Source organism: Trachypithecus francoisi, unplaced genomic scaffold, assembly GCF_009764315.1.
Source record: "Trachypithecus francoisi isolate TF-2019V2 unplaced genomic scaffold, Tfra_2.0 Lachesis_group11, whole genome shotgun sequence".
NCBI classification, from domain to species: Eukaryota; Metazoa; Chordata; class Mammalia; order Primates; family Cercopithecidae; genus Trachypithecus; species Trachypithecus francoisi.
The window spans coordinates 29578488-29597538 of NW_022681456.1; the positions used below are offsets into that span (position 1 = coordinate 29578488).

At 43.8% G+C, this 19051-nt stretch overlaps 1 protein-coding gene and 1 non-coding gene across 3 annotated transcripts in view; one reads left to right on the plus strand and one right to left on the minus strand.

Annotated features, from left to right (window-relative positions):
• The window catches only part of STAB2 (stabilin 2), a 168906-nt gene that overhangs the window by 27273 nt on the left and 122582 nt on the right, over positions 1–19051 (minus strand). For both annotated transcript variants that reach the window (XM_033220865.1, XM_033220866.1), the window contains exons 45-53: positions 14116–14235; positions 13024–13071; positions 11839–11922; positions 9908–10054; positions 8357–8497; positions 6933–6992; positions 5364–5540; positions 3603–3692; positions 1397–1543 (exon numbers count right to left, since the gene is read on the minus strand). In XM_033220865.1, coding sequence (XP_033076756.1) covers positions 1397–1543; positions 3603–3692; positions 5364–5540; positions 6933–6992; positions 8357–8497; positions 9908–10054; positions 11839–11922; positions 13024–13071; positions 14116–14235 — 1014 coding nt within the window. The remainder of the gene's footprint in view (positions 1–1396; positions 1544–3602; positions 3693–5363; positions 5541–6932; positions 6993–8356; positions 8498–9907; positions 10055–11838; positions 11923–13023; positions 13072–14115; positions 14236–19051) is intronic.
• LOC117091251 lies at positions 18200–18302 on the plus strand. The gene has a single exon (XR_004440358.1). It is a non-coding gene; the product is annotated as a small nucleolar RNA U13 (small nucleolar RNA).

The following is a 19051-nucleotide window of genomic DNA, read 5'->3' on the forward strand; positions in this document are numbered from 1 at the left end:
GGCAACAAAGAAAGACTCCGTCTGTAAAGAAAAAAAAATTAGCCAGGCATGGTGGCACATGAACCTGTAGTCCCAGCAACTTTGGAGGCTGAGTTGAGGGGATCACTCGAGCCCAAGAGTTCAAGGCTGCAGTGAGCTGTGATTGTGCCACTGAACTCCAGCCTGGATGACAGAGCAAGACCCTATCTGAAAACAACAACAACAAAGAATATCAAAACAAACACACTAACTTTGCCATAGATAATTCTGAAGATCTGTCTTGGGCATTAGCTCTGTGGTTTTGTTCTCTGAAGGGAAAATCTGTTATACAGAGCTGGACCAGGGCAGTGTCTTACAGGCATATGCTATTAGCAGTGGGACATACGGGTGCAAGTGTTAGTTCCATTTTAAGTTAAATGGGATACTTTTGGCCAATCACTAATACTATTTGAGCCTTAGTTTAATAATAAATAGGGATAATAATTCTTGCTGCTATTTGATCTTCAGAGGATTGATGAGGAAAAATGATGAACTGAAAAATATGTGTGGAATATAACTTGGAAATTAAGAAGACCCCTATGGTAGAAAGGACAACTGGTTTCATCTCCTACTTCGGCTGACTGGGATCCAAAAAATTGGGGATAATTATTGAAATCCCTAGGGGATGCCAGGTACAGATATCAACTGGTGACAAACTTTGCCATGTAACGTCACTTTACCTCTTTGAGACTCAGTTTCTAAATCTACACAATAGAGTGGATGACAACTATTCCTTTTATTGGATTATTGTAGGGGTAAGCTAAGCATTGAACACAATGTCTGGCTCCAGGGGAGTACTCAGTAAAGGTGCTGGATGGATGAATGAGTGAATGTAAAAATGCCTCACACAGTGCAGGGCCTGGGATAGAAGTTCAATCAATGTTGTCAAATGCATGAATCAACGGGTAAGTGAAGAGAGGTGTGGGTGGCATATCATATTAGACTGACAATATGAAATTGGCCTTTTCATAGGTTCCAGACTGTCAAATATGGCAATTTCATATGGTGTAATCTGGCAGACTTTCAACAAATGTTTGTTGAATGAATGAGTGAGTGACTTAATAGATGGATGCGTTTGAAAACGAGTGGCAGTTGGCACATGGTTGGTATCCAAGAACTATTTTCTCAGTGATAAGGGAATGAATGGGTGGGTGAGTGGGTGGAGGGATAAACAAGAATATTCCAGGCTGTGTGGGGCGAAGTAGATGCCTGTTGCTTCTGAGTCTGAAGAATTACATCATTTGGCCCTCAGGTCTTCTGGGTCCTGGTCTTGCTGAGGACAGGCCCTACATGGTTTTATAACAAGGTCCACACTGGATCACAAGGGCCATTCTTTGGCTTAAGGTTCTCTTACTACACTGTTGTTTTTAGGACTGACCGAGGCATCGAAAGTAGTAAAGGTGTCACAGCGGCCCCCCAGGGTGGGATTAATCAGCAGACAGTCAATGCCGTAGGCCACGCCCAGGTCAAACAAGAGCTCCCGCTGCACAATTCTGCAGGTTTGGCCATTCAGAAAGAGGTCACCCTGAGAAAGGAAAAAAAAAAAAAAAAAAAAAAAAAGAGAAAGAGAGAGAGAGAAATAGTAATCTCTTTAATGTATCTCTTCTTTCTCAGACATGCAACATGGCCAGTAACTGCAAGACTCAGGAAGAACTTAATAAAACCCCATTTATCAAATACCCAGCATGTATTATGTGCCAGATACTGTTCTAAGTCCTTTACCTGTGCAAATCTTTTAATTCTTACAACAATCCAAGGTGGTTGTGTTGGATGTAGCTACTATTATTAGTACCCATTTACAGATGAGGGAACTAAGGCAGTGAGAGGTTAAATGACTTGCCCAGTGAATGGTGGTGCAGGCATTTGCACCCAGGCAGTCAGCCTCAGAGCCTGCCCCCTTGATCCCTCTGCCTCCCTTCCTCTACCAAAGAAGAAACGTCAGCAGTGGGTGATAGGGTGGAGCAAGGATGGCCTTGCTGTGGTTAGGGATGAACTTCGCTGATGTGCCCTCTCTGTGTGTAGTAACTGACTCTCCTTATTTAGTGCCAGCACCTAGCAAAGTGCCTGGTTCAGCTTTCCTTCCAGGGTGTACAAGTGATAGCCTTTAACTTTGTAACGATAATTTCTTTTTTCACATGTACCAGGCATAATCATCTGGGCTTTGGAGACATTATTTAATTTAATGCTGGCAACAATCTCAGGGCTTCCTTTCCTGAGGTGACCCAGCTAGTAAGTTGATGGATACATTATTCTTCCAACACACAAAATGCTTTAAGAAAGCTTTTGAGAGGAAAACAAGGTAACTCCCAGCTCTATGGATGGGATGGAGGTAGTGTGACTCCGTGGAAGGAACACCAGAAGACTGTGGTTAAAGCCTTGCATATTCACTCATGTACTATGTGACCACAGGCAAGTCACTGAACCTCTCTGTGGTTCACTGTTTTTTTCACCGGATGAATAGAGTACATGATTTCTAATACAGGGTTGTTATACAGATCAGACTAAATAATACATTGTAAAGTGCTCTGAAAGCTGCATCAACACACAGAACAAGCAGAGGGCGTTCTTACTATCCTTCTCTGATAGTTGTCTATTTTGGTCTAGGGAGACAGGACAAATCTCAAGCGTGTACACTGGGATAATGTTCCAAAAGCTGGAACAAAAAGATGTGAATACTCTTCAAATTCAGTTATAAATTCAATGCAATTTTAATTCAAACACCAAAGGATACTGGTCATAAGATGTACATAGAATGTTGTGTGGAACTTGTTGGAATCCTCCTTGAAGGGAATTAACTCAATTGGGACATGCATCCCTTTTGCCCTTCCTCCTTTCCACTGCCTGGAAAGTGGACATGGTGCCTGGAGCTCCAGCAACCATGCTGGACCTTAGAGGCTGGAACCATGTGCTGCAGAGCAGAAAGACAGAAGGCGCTTCTCTACTGAGCCATCATACTAACTCTGGATTGGCTACCTCCAGATTTCTTTTATAAATGCGAATACATCCTTACACATTTAAGTCACTGGATTTTGGCTTTTCCATGATATGCAGTTGAAATAATCCTATTAGACCCATTCATCATGTGGAATTATAGGAAGGCAGAATTGTTCGGGAACTAGCCAGGGGAGGTAAAAACTGCAAACCTCTCAGTTGGCTGATCTAGGTAGGCATAGCCCAGAGCTGGCTCTGACTGCCAAGAAAGGGTTCGAGGTGGTCACAGTGGTGGGGCTGGGAAGGAAGAGAAAGGAATGACTGTATACTTTCCTGTTTCAGGAAAGTATCTCACATTGGAAAATAAATGCTCTACACAAAAAACAAAATCAACTGGAAGCTGCTCTCCACAGTGTAAAAGGCTTCCTGCCACCTGCTAAGAGGGCTTGGGTTGGCCAGGATTTATCAGGTTTTTCACATCCACTTACGCACTCTCAGGAAAAATACCTCTGAAGGTAGTGAGGAAAAAGAATGAGCTTGCTATGAATGGAGGGAAAAAAAAATGAACATCTCCTTGAAGGGGCAGTGGTTGGGGAATACCTTGCTGTGAATGTGTGAACCCCTCCCTGACCACCCTTCATGATGATACTCACAATGTCACTGCCAGCTCCACACTTCACACTCAGCTCTGAACCTTGCAGGGTCTTCCAGGCAGTGGATGTGGGAAGATCCACAGCTAAAACCTGTGTGGGCAATGGTGCCACGTGACTGCCCCAAATTTGGGCTGAAGAAGGGACTGCCCAAAGGAGCTTTACCAAAAAACCAAATTCAGATGCAAATTTTTCCACGAGTTATAACAACTTTAGCATTACAATGACCGTAGGTATAACCAGTGGGAAGAATAATTGGGGGCTCTCTGGGAGGTTGGAAACTCCTTCTGGAGGGAAAGAGTTGACCAGCTGGACTGGTTTCAATCACCCTTCCATCCCCCATCTATGCTTGGGAGTCTCTGAAGATGCAGTCTTAGTGTATGAAGCCAATGAAAGAAAGAGTGGATGAGGCTGGGAAGTGACATAGGATGCAGTTACGGGCGGCACTGTGCCCCTCAAAGAGTTATGTTGAAGTCCTGACGCCCAGTTCCTCAGAATATGATCTTATTTGGAAATGAGGTCATTGCAGATGTAATTAGTTAGGATGAGGTAATCCTGGAGTGGAGTGGACTCTTAATCTAATATGAATGGTGTTCTTATGAGAAGCAAGAAGAGGCAAATGCTACGTGAAGGCACAGAAACACACAGGGAGAGACAGTCCTGTGTTGGTAGAAACAGAGATTGGAGGGATTCACTACAAGCCCAGGAGCACCAAGGATTTCCAGAAACCACCAGAGGCAGAGACAGAAGCATGGAGCAAATTCTCCCTTAGAACCTCCAGAAGGAACAACCTTGCCAGCTCTTCATCTCTGACATCTCGCCTCCAGAACTGTTTACTACAAAGAACACATTTCTGCGGTTTAAGCTGCCCAGCTTGTGGTCATGTGTGACGGCAGCCTTGGGAAACTAATCTAGATGCTGTGGATGAACTGAAGTTGGGGCATTTGGCATTCTTGAACTGGGCAGACTTGGTCCTAGAGAGAAACATGAGTCCTGGATGAGGACTCAGGATGGCTGCCATGTTCCTGTATGATGGTGCTTGCTCCTGTATGATCATGTTTGCTCCTAAATGATCTTGCTTGTTCCTATAAGACTGTGCATATGCTCCCATATGATCATGCAGCTCCTATGATTGTGCTTGCCCCATGTGATCATGCTGCTCTCATATGATCGTGCTTGCTCCTACATGATAGTGCATGCTCCTATATGATCATGCTTGTTCCTACATGATTGTGCTTGTTCCTATATCATGCTTATTCCTATATCACGTATGTTCCTATGTGATCATGCATGTTCCTATATAATCATGCTAGTTTCTATATGATCGTGCTTCTCTAATACAGTTAATCAGTTCAGGGCTGGATCAATCAGCCATTTGCCTAGAAATTTTGGAACTGGATGAAAAAGAGTCCATCTGGAAAAACTTGAGAACTGTTGTCAGCAGCTATTTTGGCAGGAGAACTAGGAAGGAGGAAAGGCTGATCCGCAGTAGAGACAGGAATGATGCTCTTGGGTATTGGTTAAAGTAAAAAAATAAATAAATAATGGCAAGCCCATGGAACAGAACCAAATGTGGTATACTGCAGGAGCCAATCAACCACAGCCAGTCAGAGGAGGACACAGTGGGGCAGGGGATACTGTGGCTTCCTGCACACAGTGGAGACGGGGACACACTCACAGTTCCTAGGCCACAATGCCTCAGTGCTGAATTTTATCACCACCCTGGGACATTCTTGCACTTATGTCCGCATGTAAACTAAATACCTTGGCATCTCGTATCACATGAAACTTCAAATACTCCTTCAGCTTGTCCTTGTTGTCTTGGTTGAACAGGAAGTCCTGTTGTTCAGCAGGCAGGGCTTGGAGGGCTCGGTCAGTGGGCCAGAAGAGAGTGACTGGGGTGTGGATGGGATCAGTGATGACACTCAGCAAACCTGAGTCCTGAAACACAGGGATTCAGCCCTTTGCTGGCATGAGCAAGGTCCAGACATGTGGGCAGGGGATCTGTCTCTGAGGATTCTCCTCCATGCTCTGGCCCACAGCTTACTGGGACTCTGGATGGTTCAAAGGTGATGCAGCTAGAGAAACTAGAAGCCCATCACACCCCAGTCATTCTGACCTACAAATTTTTTTTTTCTTATTTTTGAGACAGGGTCTCACTCTGTTGTCTCGACTGGAGTGCAGTAGCACAATCACAGCTCAATGCAGCTTCAACCTCGTGGGTTCAAGTGATCCTCCCACCTCAGCCTCCTGAGTAGCTGGGATTACTGGCATGCACCACCACACTCTGCAAATTTTTGTATTTTTGTCGAGATGGGGTTTTGCCATGTTGCCCAGGCCAGTCTCGAACTCCTGGGTTCAAGCAATCCTCCTGCCTTGGCCGCCCAAAGTACTAGGTTTACAGGCATGAGCCAACTGTGCCCATCCTGACCTATATTTTCTTGGAAAGCAAATCAGAAAGTCAAATTCTGGAGTCCCCAGGGACTGCTCAGGGTTGAGGAGTCCCCGAGCTCAGGTTGAGGAGGGAAGAGGGAACCTCAGAAAGATGCTTGGCCTGCTCCTCCCTATTCTTCTCTGCAATCTGTTGTTCATACTAGAAGTTTCTACTCAATTCATGGGAACAATCTCTGAAGTCAGTAAGATATGGCTTTTTAAAATCTTTTTTTGAGACGGAGTCTCACTCTGTCACCCTGGCTGGAGTGCAGTGGTGTGATCTCGGCTCACTGCAACCTCTGTTTCCTGGGTTCAAGCAATTCTCCTGCCTCACCCTCCTAAGTAGCTGGGACTACAGGTGAACGCCATCATGCCCGGCTAATTTTTGTATTTTTAGTAGAGACGGAGTTTCACCATGTTGGCCAGGCTGGTCTCGAACTCCTGACCTCAAGTGATCCACCTGCTTTGGCCTCCCAAAGAGCTGAAATTATAGGCGTGAGCCACCATGCCTGCTAGAAAGATATGGTTTTAATTTCTACCTGTCTCACAGGCATAGAGTTTCCAACTCTCCAAGGCAACTTCCCCATCTTTATAATGGAGTTGATAATTCCAGATGTGAAGCACCTAGTACACTGCTGCCACATCTCAATTTCTTTCCCTCTCCCCAGCCTCAAATCCTCGATTTCTAACTCAGCCAATGTACATTACATAGCTCAACAAGCCATATAACATTCTAAGAAGGGAGTGGCAGAGAATGACTTTGCTTTCCAGAAAACTGCGACTTGCCCATGCAGATCCTGCAACAGCTGACTGATGTCAAAGCAAAACAGAAACAACAAAAACAAAACAAAACTTCTTTAGGCAGGTTATCCTCTGAGTCAACTTCCCCTACATTTTTACCTTTATTAAGTTGCTAAATTTGATGTAGCCATTCTTTGTTGCCAAAGTCGTAAGATTTTGCTGCAAAGATAGTAAGAATGTGCATGAAACTTTTCCTTATACAGTTTACAAGGAATTTAACAAGCGCTCAAGCGAAAAAAATAAAGGTAACATAACCCGGCAGATATACAGATGGGCTCATCAGCACCTGCTCGAGCTCTCTTCTGACAGCACTTTTCTGCATTCTAGAGACTAGTATGCTAAGTGCTACTTTTTCCCAGACTCCCTTGCAGCTAGAGCCCCACATGTGATATAAGGTCCTCCAAGCAGAAGCACTTGTGCAAAGCTTCTTGGTGGAAATAAATAATATGAGGTGATGCAGCTGGTAGAAGGGAGATCAACCCCTCCGGCAAGCACAATGGGGACATCTATAGCCCAGTGTCTAGTGTCCAAGGTGGTGAAGCTGGAGACAGGTGGCAGTCACAGAGCTGTGGCAGCCAGGACAGCCAGAACAGCCTGGTGGTGGTGGTAAGGTTATCAGGTTAGGTATCCACCCTTTGTGTGTGTGTGTGTGTGTGTTTAATTAAAAAAACTTTTTTAGACAGGATCTCACTCTGGTTGCTCAGACTAGAGTGCAGTAGCATGATTTCAGGTCACTGTCCTCAGCTCATTGCAAGCATCTGATCCTGGGATCAGGTGATTCTGCCACCTCAGCCTCCCAAGTAGCTGGGATTATAGGCAGGCACCACCACGCCTGGCTAGTTTTTTGTATTTTTAGTAGAAACGGGGTTTCACTATGTTGCCCAGGCTGGTCTTGAACTCCTGGACTCAAGCAATCTGCCCACCTTGGCCTCCCAGATTGCTTGGATTACAGGTGTGAGCCACTGCACCCAGCCAGGTGTCTACCCTTTGTAGGCCTCCCTGGGCTGCTCTGCTCCCAGCTGTGTAGCATCTGAATTAGTCTCTACCCTTCCAGAGATTTGATGATGTATCTACTATCTCAAGAAACTTTTGGTCTAAGTACAGTGGATTCTGTGTTCTGCAACGAAAGACCTTGACTTGTATTAATAAATAAAAATAAAAGTTAAAATTACATTTTCTGTCAATTTAGAAGAAGTTTTATTCCAAATTTATTTTTTCTTTCTTTCTTTCCCTTCCTTCTTTCCTCCCTCCCTCCCTTCCTTTCTTTCTTTCTCCATCTTCTAAACCTATGTAAGACTACCTGTCCTTGTGGATGCTAAAGAAAAACATATAAAATCCACTTAACAATTTTAGACTTTTACTTATTTACTTCTTATTAAGAATAATGTTTACTAGGCTTTTAATAATTGCTTGAGATTGAAGCAGAAAAAGAAAATGTTTCAAAACGATGACTTCGAATCAGAATAGAGATGATAATGTATTGAGTCACTCCAGGCTGAAAATATGACAGAGAGTTTACTTACCAGAATTCTTCCAGAGGTGTCTTTGGGAGTGATAAGCAAATTTTTGGGAGATAGCAATTTGTCTATGATATGAACAATGCCATTAGTACTGATGATATCACTGGATATGATCTTAGCCTTATTATTTATATATACTGTGCCCTGAAATCAACCAAAAACAAAAAAGAAATGAGCACAAAGTGAAATAGACATAAAATTGCTTCTCACAGAATGCTTTACCAACGTGTTAAATTATCAGGAGCAAAACCTGAATATCCAAGTTAATACTTGAGTGTATTTTTATTATTATAAAGTGAAAACAGAGATAACATGTAATTTTCACCTGGAGAAGTTAATTATAACATAGAATCATCTAAAACAGTAATTTCAATATGATTCTCCAGTATGAAGCAAGCAAGCAGCTCAAAATTGGCTTCTTTTATATTTGTTCTATACCTCCTCTCCTGGCTTTCTTCCTTCTGCAAGGAATTCTACAGTCACCATTTGTTTCTCTGTAGTAAAGAGGGACTGGACCAGCCTGGTCAAGTGACTTGGATCAAAAGTTTTCAACCTTTCCAGCTTCTGACTAATGCTACCAAAAGCAGTTCTATTTACTACTTGGAGAGGCCTGCCTCTGGTTTTAATCCTGCTCTAATATTTGCTCTTTGTGCGACCTTGGACAAGCTATTTAACCTTTCTGAGCTCAGTTTTCTTATTTGGAAATTAAGGATTAACACTGTCTATACCAAGGGAGTATTTTGCAGATTAAATGAGTTAGTACACATCAAATACTATGTGCCTGCATACAGAAATCACTTAACATATGTTGTTGTTATTATTATTATTATTTTTTTGAGACAGTGTCTCGCTGTGTCACCCAGGCTGGAGTGCAGTGGCGTGATCTTGGCTCACTGCAAGCTCTGCCTCCCAGGTTCACGCCATTCTCCTGCCTCAGCCTCCCGAGTAGCTGGGACTACAGGCGCACGCCGCCATGCCCAGCTAATTTTTTGTATTTTTAGTAGAGACGGGTTTCACCGTGTTAGCCAGGATGGTCTCGATCTCCTGACCTTGTGATCCACCCGCCTCAGCCTCCCAAAGTTCTGGGATTACAGGCGTGAGCCACCACTCCTGGCCTATTATTTCTTATATTAATTTAAGGAAAAAAAAGAGAAAGCGGACCTAAGGATAAGGCACTTAGTTTGTTTAAAAAGAAACAAACTTAATTTTATGTTCAGGGGAACATATGCAGGTTTGTTACACAGGTAAACTTGTGTCAGGGGTTTGTTGTCGAGATTATTTCATCACCCAGGGATTAAGCCTAGGACCTATTAATTATTTTTCATGATCCTCTCCCTCCTGCCACTCTCCACCCTCCAGTAGGCCCAGTGTGTGTTGTTCCCCTCTGTGTGTCCAGGAGTTCTCATAATTTAGCTCCCACTTGTGAGGACATGCAGCATTGGGTTTTCTGTTCTCGCACTAGTTTGCTGAGGATGATGACCTCCAGCTCCATCCAGGTTCCCTGCAAAGGACATGATCTAGGGGAGAGAGGAGCTAAGGATAACTGGCATCTACCTGAGAGACGGAGATGACCATTGGCTCTCCTTGGAGGGAAGTAGCATTTGAGATCAATTTCAAGTTTTCCAGAAGCAGCTGGTGGCAGGCGACCACATGATACCGAAGAACCTGGGGCATTAAGCCCTGCTTGTCCCAGTCTTTAACCTGTAACAGAAAATCAGAGGGTTCCAGCCAGAGGCAGGAGCCTTTTGCTGCAATGTGCCATTTGGCTCTCCTCTCCTCCATTCTCTCTTCCACACCTCTCGGCCCACCCAGACTCTGGGAAGTAAGCTTTGTAAGTGGTCAGGATTATAGAGTGAAGGCTGTTCAGACAAAAGGGAGGAGGTGACTCTAGCTCCTTTCTTGTCTCCATTGTGGAATCTCAGCGTGGAAGGAACATGGGGTTCCTCTGGCCCGGGATTTCACAATACATGTTGCAAAGATCCCAAGTTCTGTGAGATGATCCTCAAAAAAGAATTTTCTGGGAAACACTGCATGGTATATCCCCCTCTTGGAGAGGTATCAGTGCCAGATTTAAACTTTCAGTATTGGGAAGATCATGACGTATCTCTATTTGGAATTCAAAATACAAACAAGGCTGTGTGCAGTGGCTCACGCCTGTAATCCCAGTACTTTGGGAGGCCGAGGCGGGTGAATCACTTGAGGCCAGAAGTTCGAGACCAACCTGGCCCACATGGTAAAACACCATCTCTACTAAAAATACTACTCTGGAGGCTGAGGCATGAGAATCACTTGAGCCCAGGAGGTAGAGGCTGCAGTGAGCCGAGATCGTGGCACTGCACTCCAGCCTGGGTGACAGATCAAGATCCGGTCTCAAAAACAAACAAACAAACAATCAAGCAATATTAACCATAAAGTAAGTGTAATCAAAAACCCACAAACTTCTCATTGTTTCATAACTCCTTTAATGACTTTTTATTTTGAATTATAAAGTATCAAGTTCTTTCAAAAACTATTTTTGTGCCTCTGCTTTGCTGGTGTCCAAAATATAGGCAAAGAGAGGCTGGGTGTGCAGTGGTTAAGTACATGGACTCAGGTTTGGGTCTGTGCTCCACCCCCTGCTAGTCATGTGATCTTGGGAATGCTACTTTCCTCAGTATTCACAGCTATAAAATGGGAATCCCAGCACTTTGGGAGGCCGAGGCGGGCGGATCACAAGGTCAGGAGATCGAGACCATGGTGAAACCCCGTCTCTACCAAAAATACAAAAAAAAAATTAGCCGGGCGCGGTAGTGGGCACCTGTAGTCCCAGCTACTCGGGAGGCTGAGGCAGGAGAATGGCGTGAACCCGGGAGGCGAAGCTTGCAGTGAGCCGAGATCGCGCCACTGCACTCCAGCCTGCGGGACACAGCGAGACTCTGTCTCAAAAAAAAAAAAAAAAAAAAAAAAGGGGGATCACAACAGCACTCAACTCACAGGGTTGTTGTGAGGACCAAATGAGTAAATCTAAGCCGGGCACTCAGAACAGTGCTTGACACACTTACAATGAATGTTACCTATTATTATTACGAAAGGGCAATCCAGTATGAAGAGCCCCCATGAATATTAGAATAGTAAAGGCTCTGATCAATCCTGCAAGAAAAGAATCTATTTAAATCTCTTTAACCCAGCATCCCTCCCTCCTCACCCGTTTTTTGTCTATGGGAGGTCTAATTCACTTGAGAATTGTTCATCTTCTCCAACCTCATACCTTGTTCAGGAATGTCTTTGAGAAAGTCTCTGGCCAGTGGTTACCCCAAATCCACCTGAATGTTTCTCCTGATAGGGGTCCCTGTGCCAAGAGGCAGCCCCTTCTATTGCTGGTGAGTTCCAACCTGATCTTAGATCTCCTGCTTAGAAACATCTCCAGTCTCGGTTCCCGGGCGAGGCCCAAAGACTATGTTCCAGCTGCAGACCTCCCCCTTCCGCCCTCTCAGTCTTGAGCTCACCCGGGCTTCCTCATCAAAGGCTGCAGATAAAGGTGCGAAAACAGTGAAGGGGCCTGGACCGACCAGATCTTTCACGAAATGCTCCTGTGGGAAGAAAGGTGGGGCTCACACATCACTTAACATCAGTACATGCAGGGGCTCGGGCTGATACCACAGATGATGGCACCTGGCTGAAACAAAGACCGGATGAGGAGACCTGTGTTTCAGTCTGGGATTCAAATGAAACCTAGATTCTCCATAACTGAAATCAGATGTGTTTTTTTTTTTCTCATTATAAAATTAACACTTGTTTATTGTATTAAAGATTTTGAAAATACAGCACAAAGAAAAAAATAATAGCTGCCCCCCTAGTCCCACCACCTAGAAGCAGATCTTTTATTTTCAGGTATTTTTTTCCAGTGTCTCTTGCACATATCAGTATTTTATATCATTAGGATAATAATACAAACATAAAACATAAGTTGATGTACTCAACTGTTGTAATTGTCTTCTTGCAATTCTAAGATCATGTGGTTACTATGAGCATATTTTCTTCTAGTTCTGGATGATTTTATTAAAATCTTATTTCTTATATTATGATTTTATTCTAGTTTTTAATATTTTATTCTTACATCTGAATCTCATTCAGATGTATGATGTGCAGAAAGATCAAACTTAATTTTTTTGCCCCAAGTGTTACCCAGCTGTCCCAGTCATACCTTTTTCTCTACTGGTGTGATGAGAGTCTTTTCACGTACTACATTCTTATGCAGAAAATTCTAGAAATTCAGGGTCCCAGACTTTCTTCTACCCTCACCAGCTCTAGGGGCTACCAGTTTATTCTGTATTTGGTTTGAGGCTGAACTCTTTTTTTTGTTTTTTGAGACAGTTTCTCACTCTGTCACCTAGGCTAGAGTGCAGTGGCATGATCTCAGCTCACTGCAACCTTTGCCTCCTGCGTTCAAGCAATTCTCATGCCTCAGCTTCCACGTAGCTGGGACTACAGGCCTGCGCCACCATGCCCAGCTAAATTTTTTTTGTATTTTTAAAAGAGATGGGATTTTGCCATGTTGCCCAGACTGGTCTCGAACTCCTGAGCTCAGGCAATCCACCCGCCTCGGCCTCCCAAAGTGTTGGGATTACAGGCATAAGCCACTGCACCCGGCCTAGGCTGAACTCTTATGGTTAGACATGTACATTTCTTACCTGCAACTGGAAGAAATACTGGGAAGTTTTCGGATTCTTGGGAAGCTCCTGCAAATAAAGAGTAGTTTCACTTAATGCCTGTGAAATATATATAAGACCAATACAGGGTTGTCACGGGATGATTTCTCTGCCATCCCTTCAACTGGAAATCTGTAACACCAGGCCTTTTCGGAGCTTCATCTGTAGGCTGACAATTAATGTTCAGAATAACTATGTGGACATAGTGTGAATTCTATAACCTTTCTGGAATCGCCATCTGATTTATGAAAGAAAGGTTCAGCCATTTCCAGAAGTATCTGAACTTTAAGAGCATTTTCTGACGTTCAAATATTTAAAAAAAAATCATTTATAGGTTTAGGGCAGATTTGGTTACTCTATTAACAACATTTGATCAGCCAGAACATTTTCATCCCTCTTTCAATAACTGAACATTTACTTTATAACAGGCAGAAACCTGCAAGTATCACATTGCCTCAACCACTATGCTCAGTACACACATGCATGCACACACACACGTGTGCACACATGCACACAGTATGCACACATGCACCTGCATGCACACACAAGCATACACATGTACACACATGCACACATGCATGTACACTTTAACATGTGCATGCACACATGCACGCATGCACAGGCACACATGCACATGCAGCAATCCACACCATGATAATGTGGTTGAGCTACTGAGCACTCTGTGTCCTTTGTACATATTACCTTATTTTAACAACCTGATGGAGTTGGTACCATCATTATTTTCTTTTACAGATTGGAAAATTGATGTACAGAGAGGTGACATAATATGCTCAAAGTAACATTACTAACCAGGAGAACTGAATTCAAACCCAGGCGTTTCTGACTCCAGAGCTGACAGTCCATCTTAATCCCTACATTACACTCTTTCTCAGGTCAAATGAATTCCCAGAGGAAGACAAAATTTCTTTTCGTTGCTGATTTACATAAAATTGCCTTTGATATTTTTACAGTGCTTTACATTTCACCAAGCTCTTGAATAATTCCTTAGCTATGTGGATTCTTGGCATTTTTAGGGAAGTAGAGTTTACTTTATGGAAACATGTCTCACATTACCTGATAAATGCTGCCACGGCAGGTAAATCCATCTCCGACGTAGTTTGGCTTGCAAGTACAAGTTCTTTCTCCTTGCCCAGTGTGGTTGCAGATGGCAAATTCACTACAGCCGCCATTTTTCTGGTAAAATTGCCAAGGGGCAAAGGGTGGGGATTAGACCAGTTAGTTTGCCAGCTCTACTGATATTTACAAAGCAATTCTGCATTGGAATTCATTTTTGGTTGGAATTCATTTTTTGTCTCACTTTCTTTGATTCATTTGTATTGTTTGTCCTTTTCCTGAGCTTGCCTTCCAATTCCCTATGCTGATAGGGGCATCTTATTCACCTGGCCTTGTATCCTAAGATCACAGGTCCCTTTGAGCAGATCTCCAGCCCTGTACAGGTAAGCCCAGAGTTGCCAAATTGGAAAGTTCTCAGCATCCAGGTATTAACTAGTAAGACTCCACCTGTTTGATATTTCCCAGCTTTAAGCTAAATTCTGATCATAGGAAAAGGTAATCATTATCAGATAGAAGGCAGGTGGTATAAAATAGAACACATTGTCCCAGCCCTCAAAGATCTCATAAGGTGTGGAAGATGGGCAGAGACCTAAAATACAAACAAAGCAAAGCATGATTCAAAGCTAACATTCCTGGGAACACTCATTGCAGGGATACTCACCCCATGTTCCTCTAGACATGCATCATCTGATCCCATAGGCCCCTTCCTTGCACACCCTTCCCCATGCTTTCTCAAACTCATTGCCATTAGCAACTTTCTGACATTCTCACCTCTTCTTAGTAAGCTCTCTTCACCTCTTCCTGCAGAGGTCTCTGTCTCCTGCAAACATTGTCCTTCCTGTGCCTCTCAAGTGAAGCTGTTTTCCTCCACTACCTCCACACTGGTGAGGGATTGAAGTGGCAATGTCCTGGCTGTTCTGAGACAGTGTCTTTCTTACTGTACATTGTCACTTCCAAAACATTTCCACACCCTCATCCTTTGAACACATAATATCCATAATCCTTCACTAGTTTTTACTCTTTGGTTCTAATGGTGGTGCCTGGATGACTGCCTTTCCTTTCATTCTTGATGTTGCCATCCTTCCCAGTGTCAATACCCTTGTCAATGGCCTCTACCACTTCTGCCCACACCCTCTGGCTTTGCAGTCAACATTAAAGTGCACTGACTGCTCCTGAGAGCTCCATTTCAAGCATCCTTCTCTCTTTCTGGCCACCAACTTTTATCATTTCAACTTATCTCTTCTAACAGTGCAGTCTCCAACCTCCTTTGGTCCACTGGGACCTCCCCTCCTTTGAGCTTCTTTCTTTCTCCCCAGCATTGCTGCCCACCCACTCAGCCCCCTTGGCCCCCAGCCAGCTGGCAAGGTGGAGCACTGTGAGCCTCCCTGACTCTTCTCTCCCTCCATCACTATGGCTTGGCAAATCCCTAGCCCTCCTAGGTCCCACTCTAACTTCTCTGGGTCAGCCGGGCTGGCAGTGCATTGCCTGAGAAAGTCACAGATACATGCTATCCAGACTCCCTTCAAAGGTATGCACACAGATGCCTGCACTTTTGCAGTACATTTAATTTCCCTCTCTCTAGAGATGATACAGTTTGGCTGTGTTCCCACCCAAATCTCATCTTGAATTATAACTCCCACAATTCCCATGTGTCATGGGAGGAACCTGGTAGGAAGTGGTTGAATTGTGAGGCAGGTCTTTCCTGTGCTCTTCTTGTAATAGTGAATGAGTCTCAGGATCTGATGGTTTTAAAAATGGGAGTTTCCCTGCACAAGCTCTCTCGTCTGCTACCATGTGAGATGTGCTTTTCACCTTCCACCATGATTATGAGACCTCCCCAGCCATGAGGAACTGTAAGCCCAATAAATCTTTGTTTTGTAAGTTGTCCAGTCTGGAGTATGTCTTTATCAGCAGCATGAAAATTGACTAATACAGATGATATTCCACTCCTCACCTTTCTCAACTCTCAGTCACTGTCCTCTCATCTTAGTTGATAAGCCCCACTTGTACCTCATGGAGAAAAGAGACACAGGTAACAAGAACCACCTCATCTCCCCATCCTGAGCTTCACCACTTGGTTGGGTCTGAACTCATGGATTCTGCTTTCCTTATTTAATAAGTGTACTAACAACTAACTAACTAACTAATGAACTGACTCATTAATGGACTCACTAGTTCATCACTGACTAATAGACTGACACTACATCTGCTTCTATCTGAGGCTGATGCCTCCACCTGGGCTCTGGGTCCCACTTCCTCTCACCCCTTCCTGTGTTTTCCTCCTGTAACAATCTACCTCCTCTCCTCTATCAGATCATACTCCCCAGCACAAAAACATGCCTTCATATTACTCATCTTGAAAAAAGCCAAACTCTCTTTTCTCTTTTCCTTTAAGAGAACCCACTAGGTATAGATGAACAAAGCCTGACCATGAGTTGGTTCTTGCACCTGAGTGTCAGGTACAGATAGGTTCATGTATTAGTTGCTCTAGTTTAACATAGGTTTAAAATTTTCCAGAGTCAAGTGTTATAAACAATGCTTCCTTCAATCCACATCCTTCTCCATTAACTACCCCATTTATTTGCCCAGGAAGATCCTTGCAAATGTTGTCTACGTTTCTACTTTCCTTACTTCCAATTTTTTTCTCAACTTACTTCTAGGCTCTTGGTCCCACCTTTACACAAGCCTCCACCCTGATCCAGGTCTTCAAGAACTGAGACCTTGAGAAGGCAGTGGTCAGTTCTCTTCTCTCAACTTAGGTGACATGTCAACATCCTTTGCCTGTACAATCACTCCTCTTGAAACATTTTGTTCTCTTGGCCTCTGTTGACACTATACTTGATAGGTGGTTTTCCTTCCACATTGTGGGCTTTTTTACTGAGTCTTCTTTGTAGGTACTTCTTCCTCTGCTCAATGGCTTAATATCCAGGGCCCCTCTGCCTGCCCCGTCTTTGCCTCTAACTTTCATCTTGTGCTTCAGCCAGTCCCATGTGTTTAAATACCATCTCTGTGCCAATGACCCCTATATTTGTACCTCTGTCATGATCTCTCCTTCAGGCTTACATTTCACTGGAAATCTTCACTTGAATGGCTACCAAGCAACTCAAACTCAACAAAAAGACAGGCCTGTTGGTATTTCACTCAACGCTTCCTCATCTGTAAGCCATCCTTATCTTCACGAGTAGAACCAACATGTCTCAGCAAAAAACCTAGATAGTGTCTTTGATTCCTTTTCCTTGTATTTCCCATATCCAGTCTATCAGCAGGTCTTGTTGGTTATCTCCAAAATGCATCCCCTGTCCAATGATTTATCTCCCTCTCTCTCTCTCCAAGCTGGTCTCAAACTCCTGAGCTCAAGCGAACTACCTGCCTTAGCGCCCCAAAGTGCTGGGATTATAGGCATGAGCCACCATGCCCACCTGGCCCCAGCAACTTCTTATTACACCCACTGCTACAGCTCTAGTCAAACCACTCTGGTCTTTCCTGGTCTGCTCTATTAGTCTTTTACATGGTCTTCTTGCTTCTGCTTTTGAACCCCTATCATACACAGTCATCACAGCAGCCAGAATGAGATTTGAGAGCCAAGCCAGACATTGACATTGATCTACATGATCATCCAGTGGCTTCCTAGTCATAACTGGAATAAAATATAAGCTTCACAGCATAGCCTACATGGTGTAAGGTGATCTGGCCCCTCTCACCACCTCCCTTTTATTCCCTTTACTGCAGTCACACTGGCTCTCTTCAGTTCTCAGAACATGCCAAGCTTTTCCCTTTCCCAGGACCCCTGACTTGCTCTTCCTTTTGCTTATGCATTCTCCCTAAGATTTTCATGTGGCTGCCCACTTCTCAACATTCAGGAATGAGTCACCTCTGCAGAGAGACCTTGTCCGATCACTACAACCCTTCCCATCTCACCCAGTCTCTGTCCCATCAACATGCTTGCCTCCTGCTCTAGTCTAAATGTTTGTGTCCCCCACCTAATCCTCACTGTGATGGCATTAGGAGGTGGGGCCTTTAGAAGGTCATTAGGTCATGAGGGCAAAGCCTTTATAACTGGGATTAATGCCCTTATAAAAGAGAGATCCTTTTGTGGTTCATTAGCTTGATATTGGGTTTTCACACTATTCTATGAGATGTGCCTCCCTCAAAACTTGTTACAACATTGGCATATTACCCTTCTGATGTGAAAAGAGAAGAAAAAAGAGACCCAAGGGAACTCGGTTGTCCCTTCTACCAATGAGCAAGAAGGCACCATGTATGAACCAGGAAGCTGACCAGCAGCAAACACAGAACTTGCCAGTGCCTTGATCTTGGACTGCCCGGCCTCCAGAATGTGAGAAACACATTTCTGTTGCTTATAAGCTACCCAGTCTCAGGTATCCTCTGAGCTGTTAGAGCAGCACAAATGGACTAAAGTAGTTTGGACTGGGGACTAAGGAAAGACAATGTTTCACAGTCCTCATTGGTAGGACTTGAGCAGAAATAATTGTTATTGGGCCAGATTTAGCACCAGGACTATTTTGTTTGTTTAGCCCAGTATTTAAAAGAGCTTTCTGAAATTAATTACCATCATTTAAAAATTGGTAAAATTTACATACAAATTCATAAATTTTCGTATCTTTTACAATAGCAGGAGTACTGTCAACACTGGGCTGACACAGTTTAGAGCACCAGTCAGTTGGAGTAGATGTTTCCCCATTAGAGCAGCAATATGATTTGGGTCTTCCTACTGATATTATTGCCTGCCTGGCCCCTTATGGCCTATAATTTTACAATCTGGCAACAGAGTTAATTCCTACGGGAATATGCTGCTGAGATACGGTAGCAAAGGATCTTCAGAATCTCCCAGGTCAGCTGTATCAGGAGTCATTTGTCCAAGACAAGGTGGCCATTTTTTACAAAACATGAATGGCCCATGGAAGAGTTCCTATGA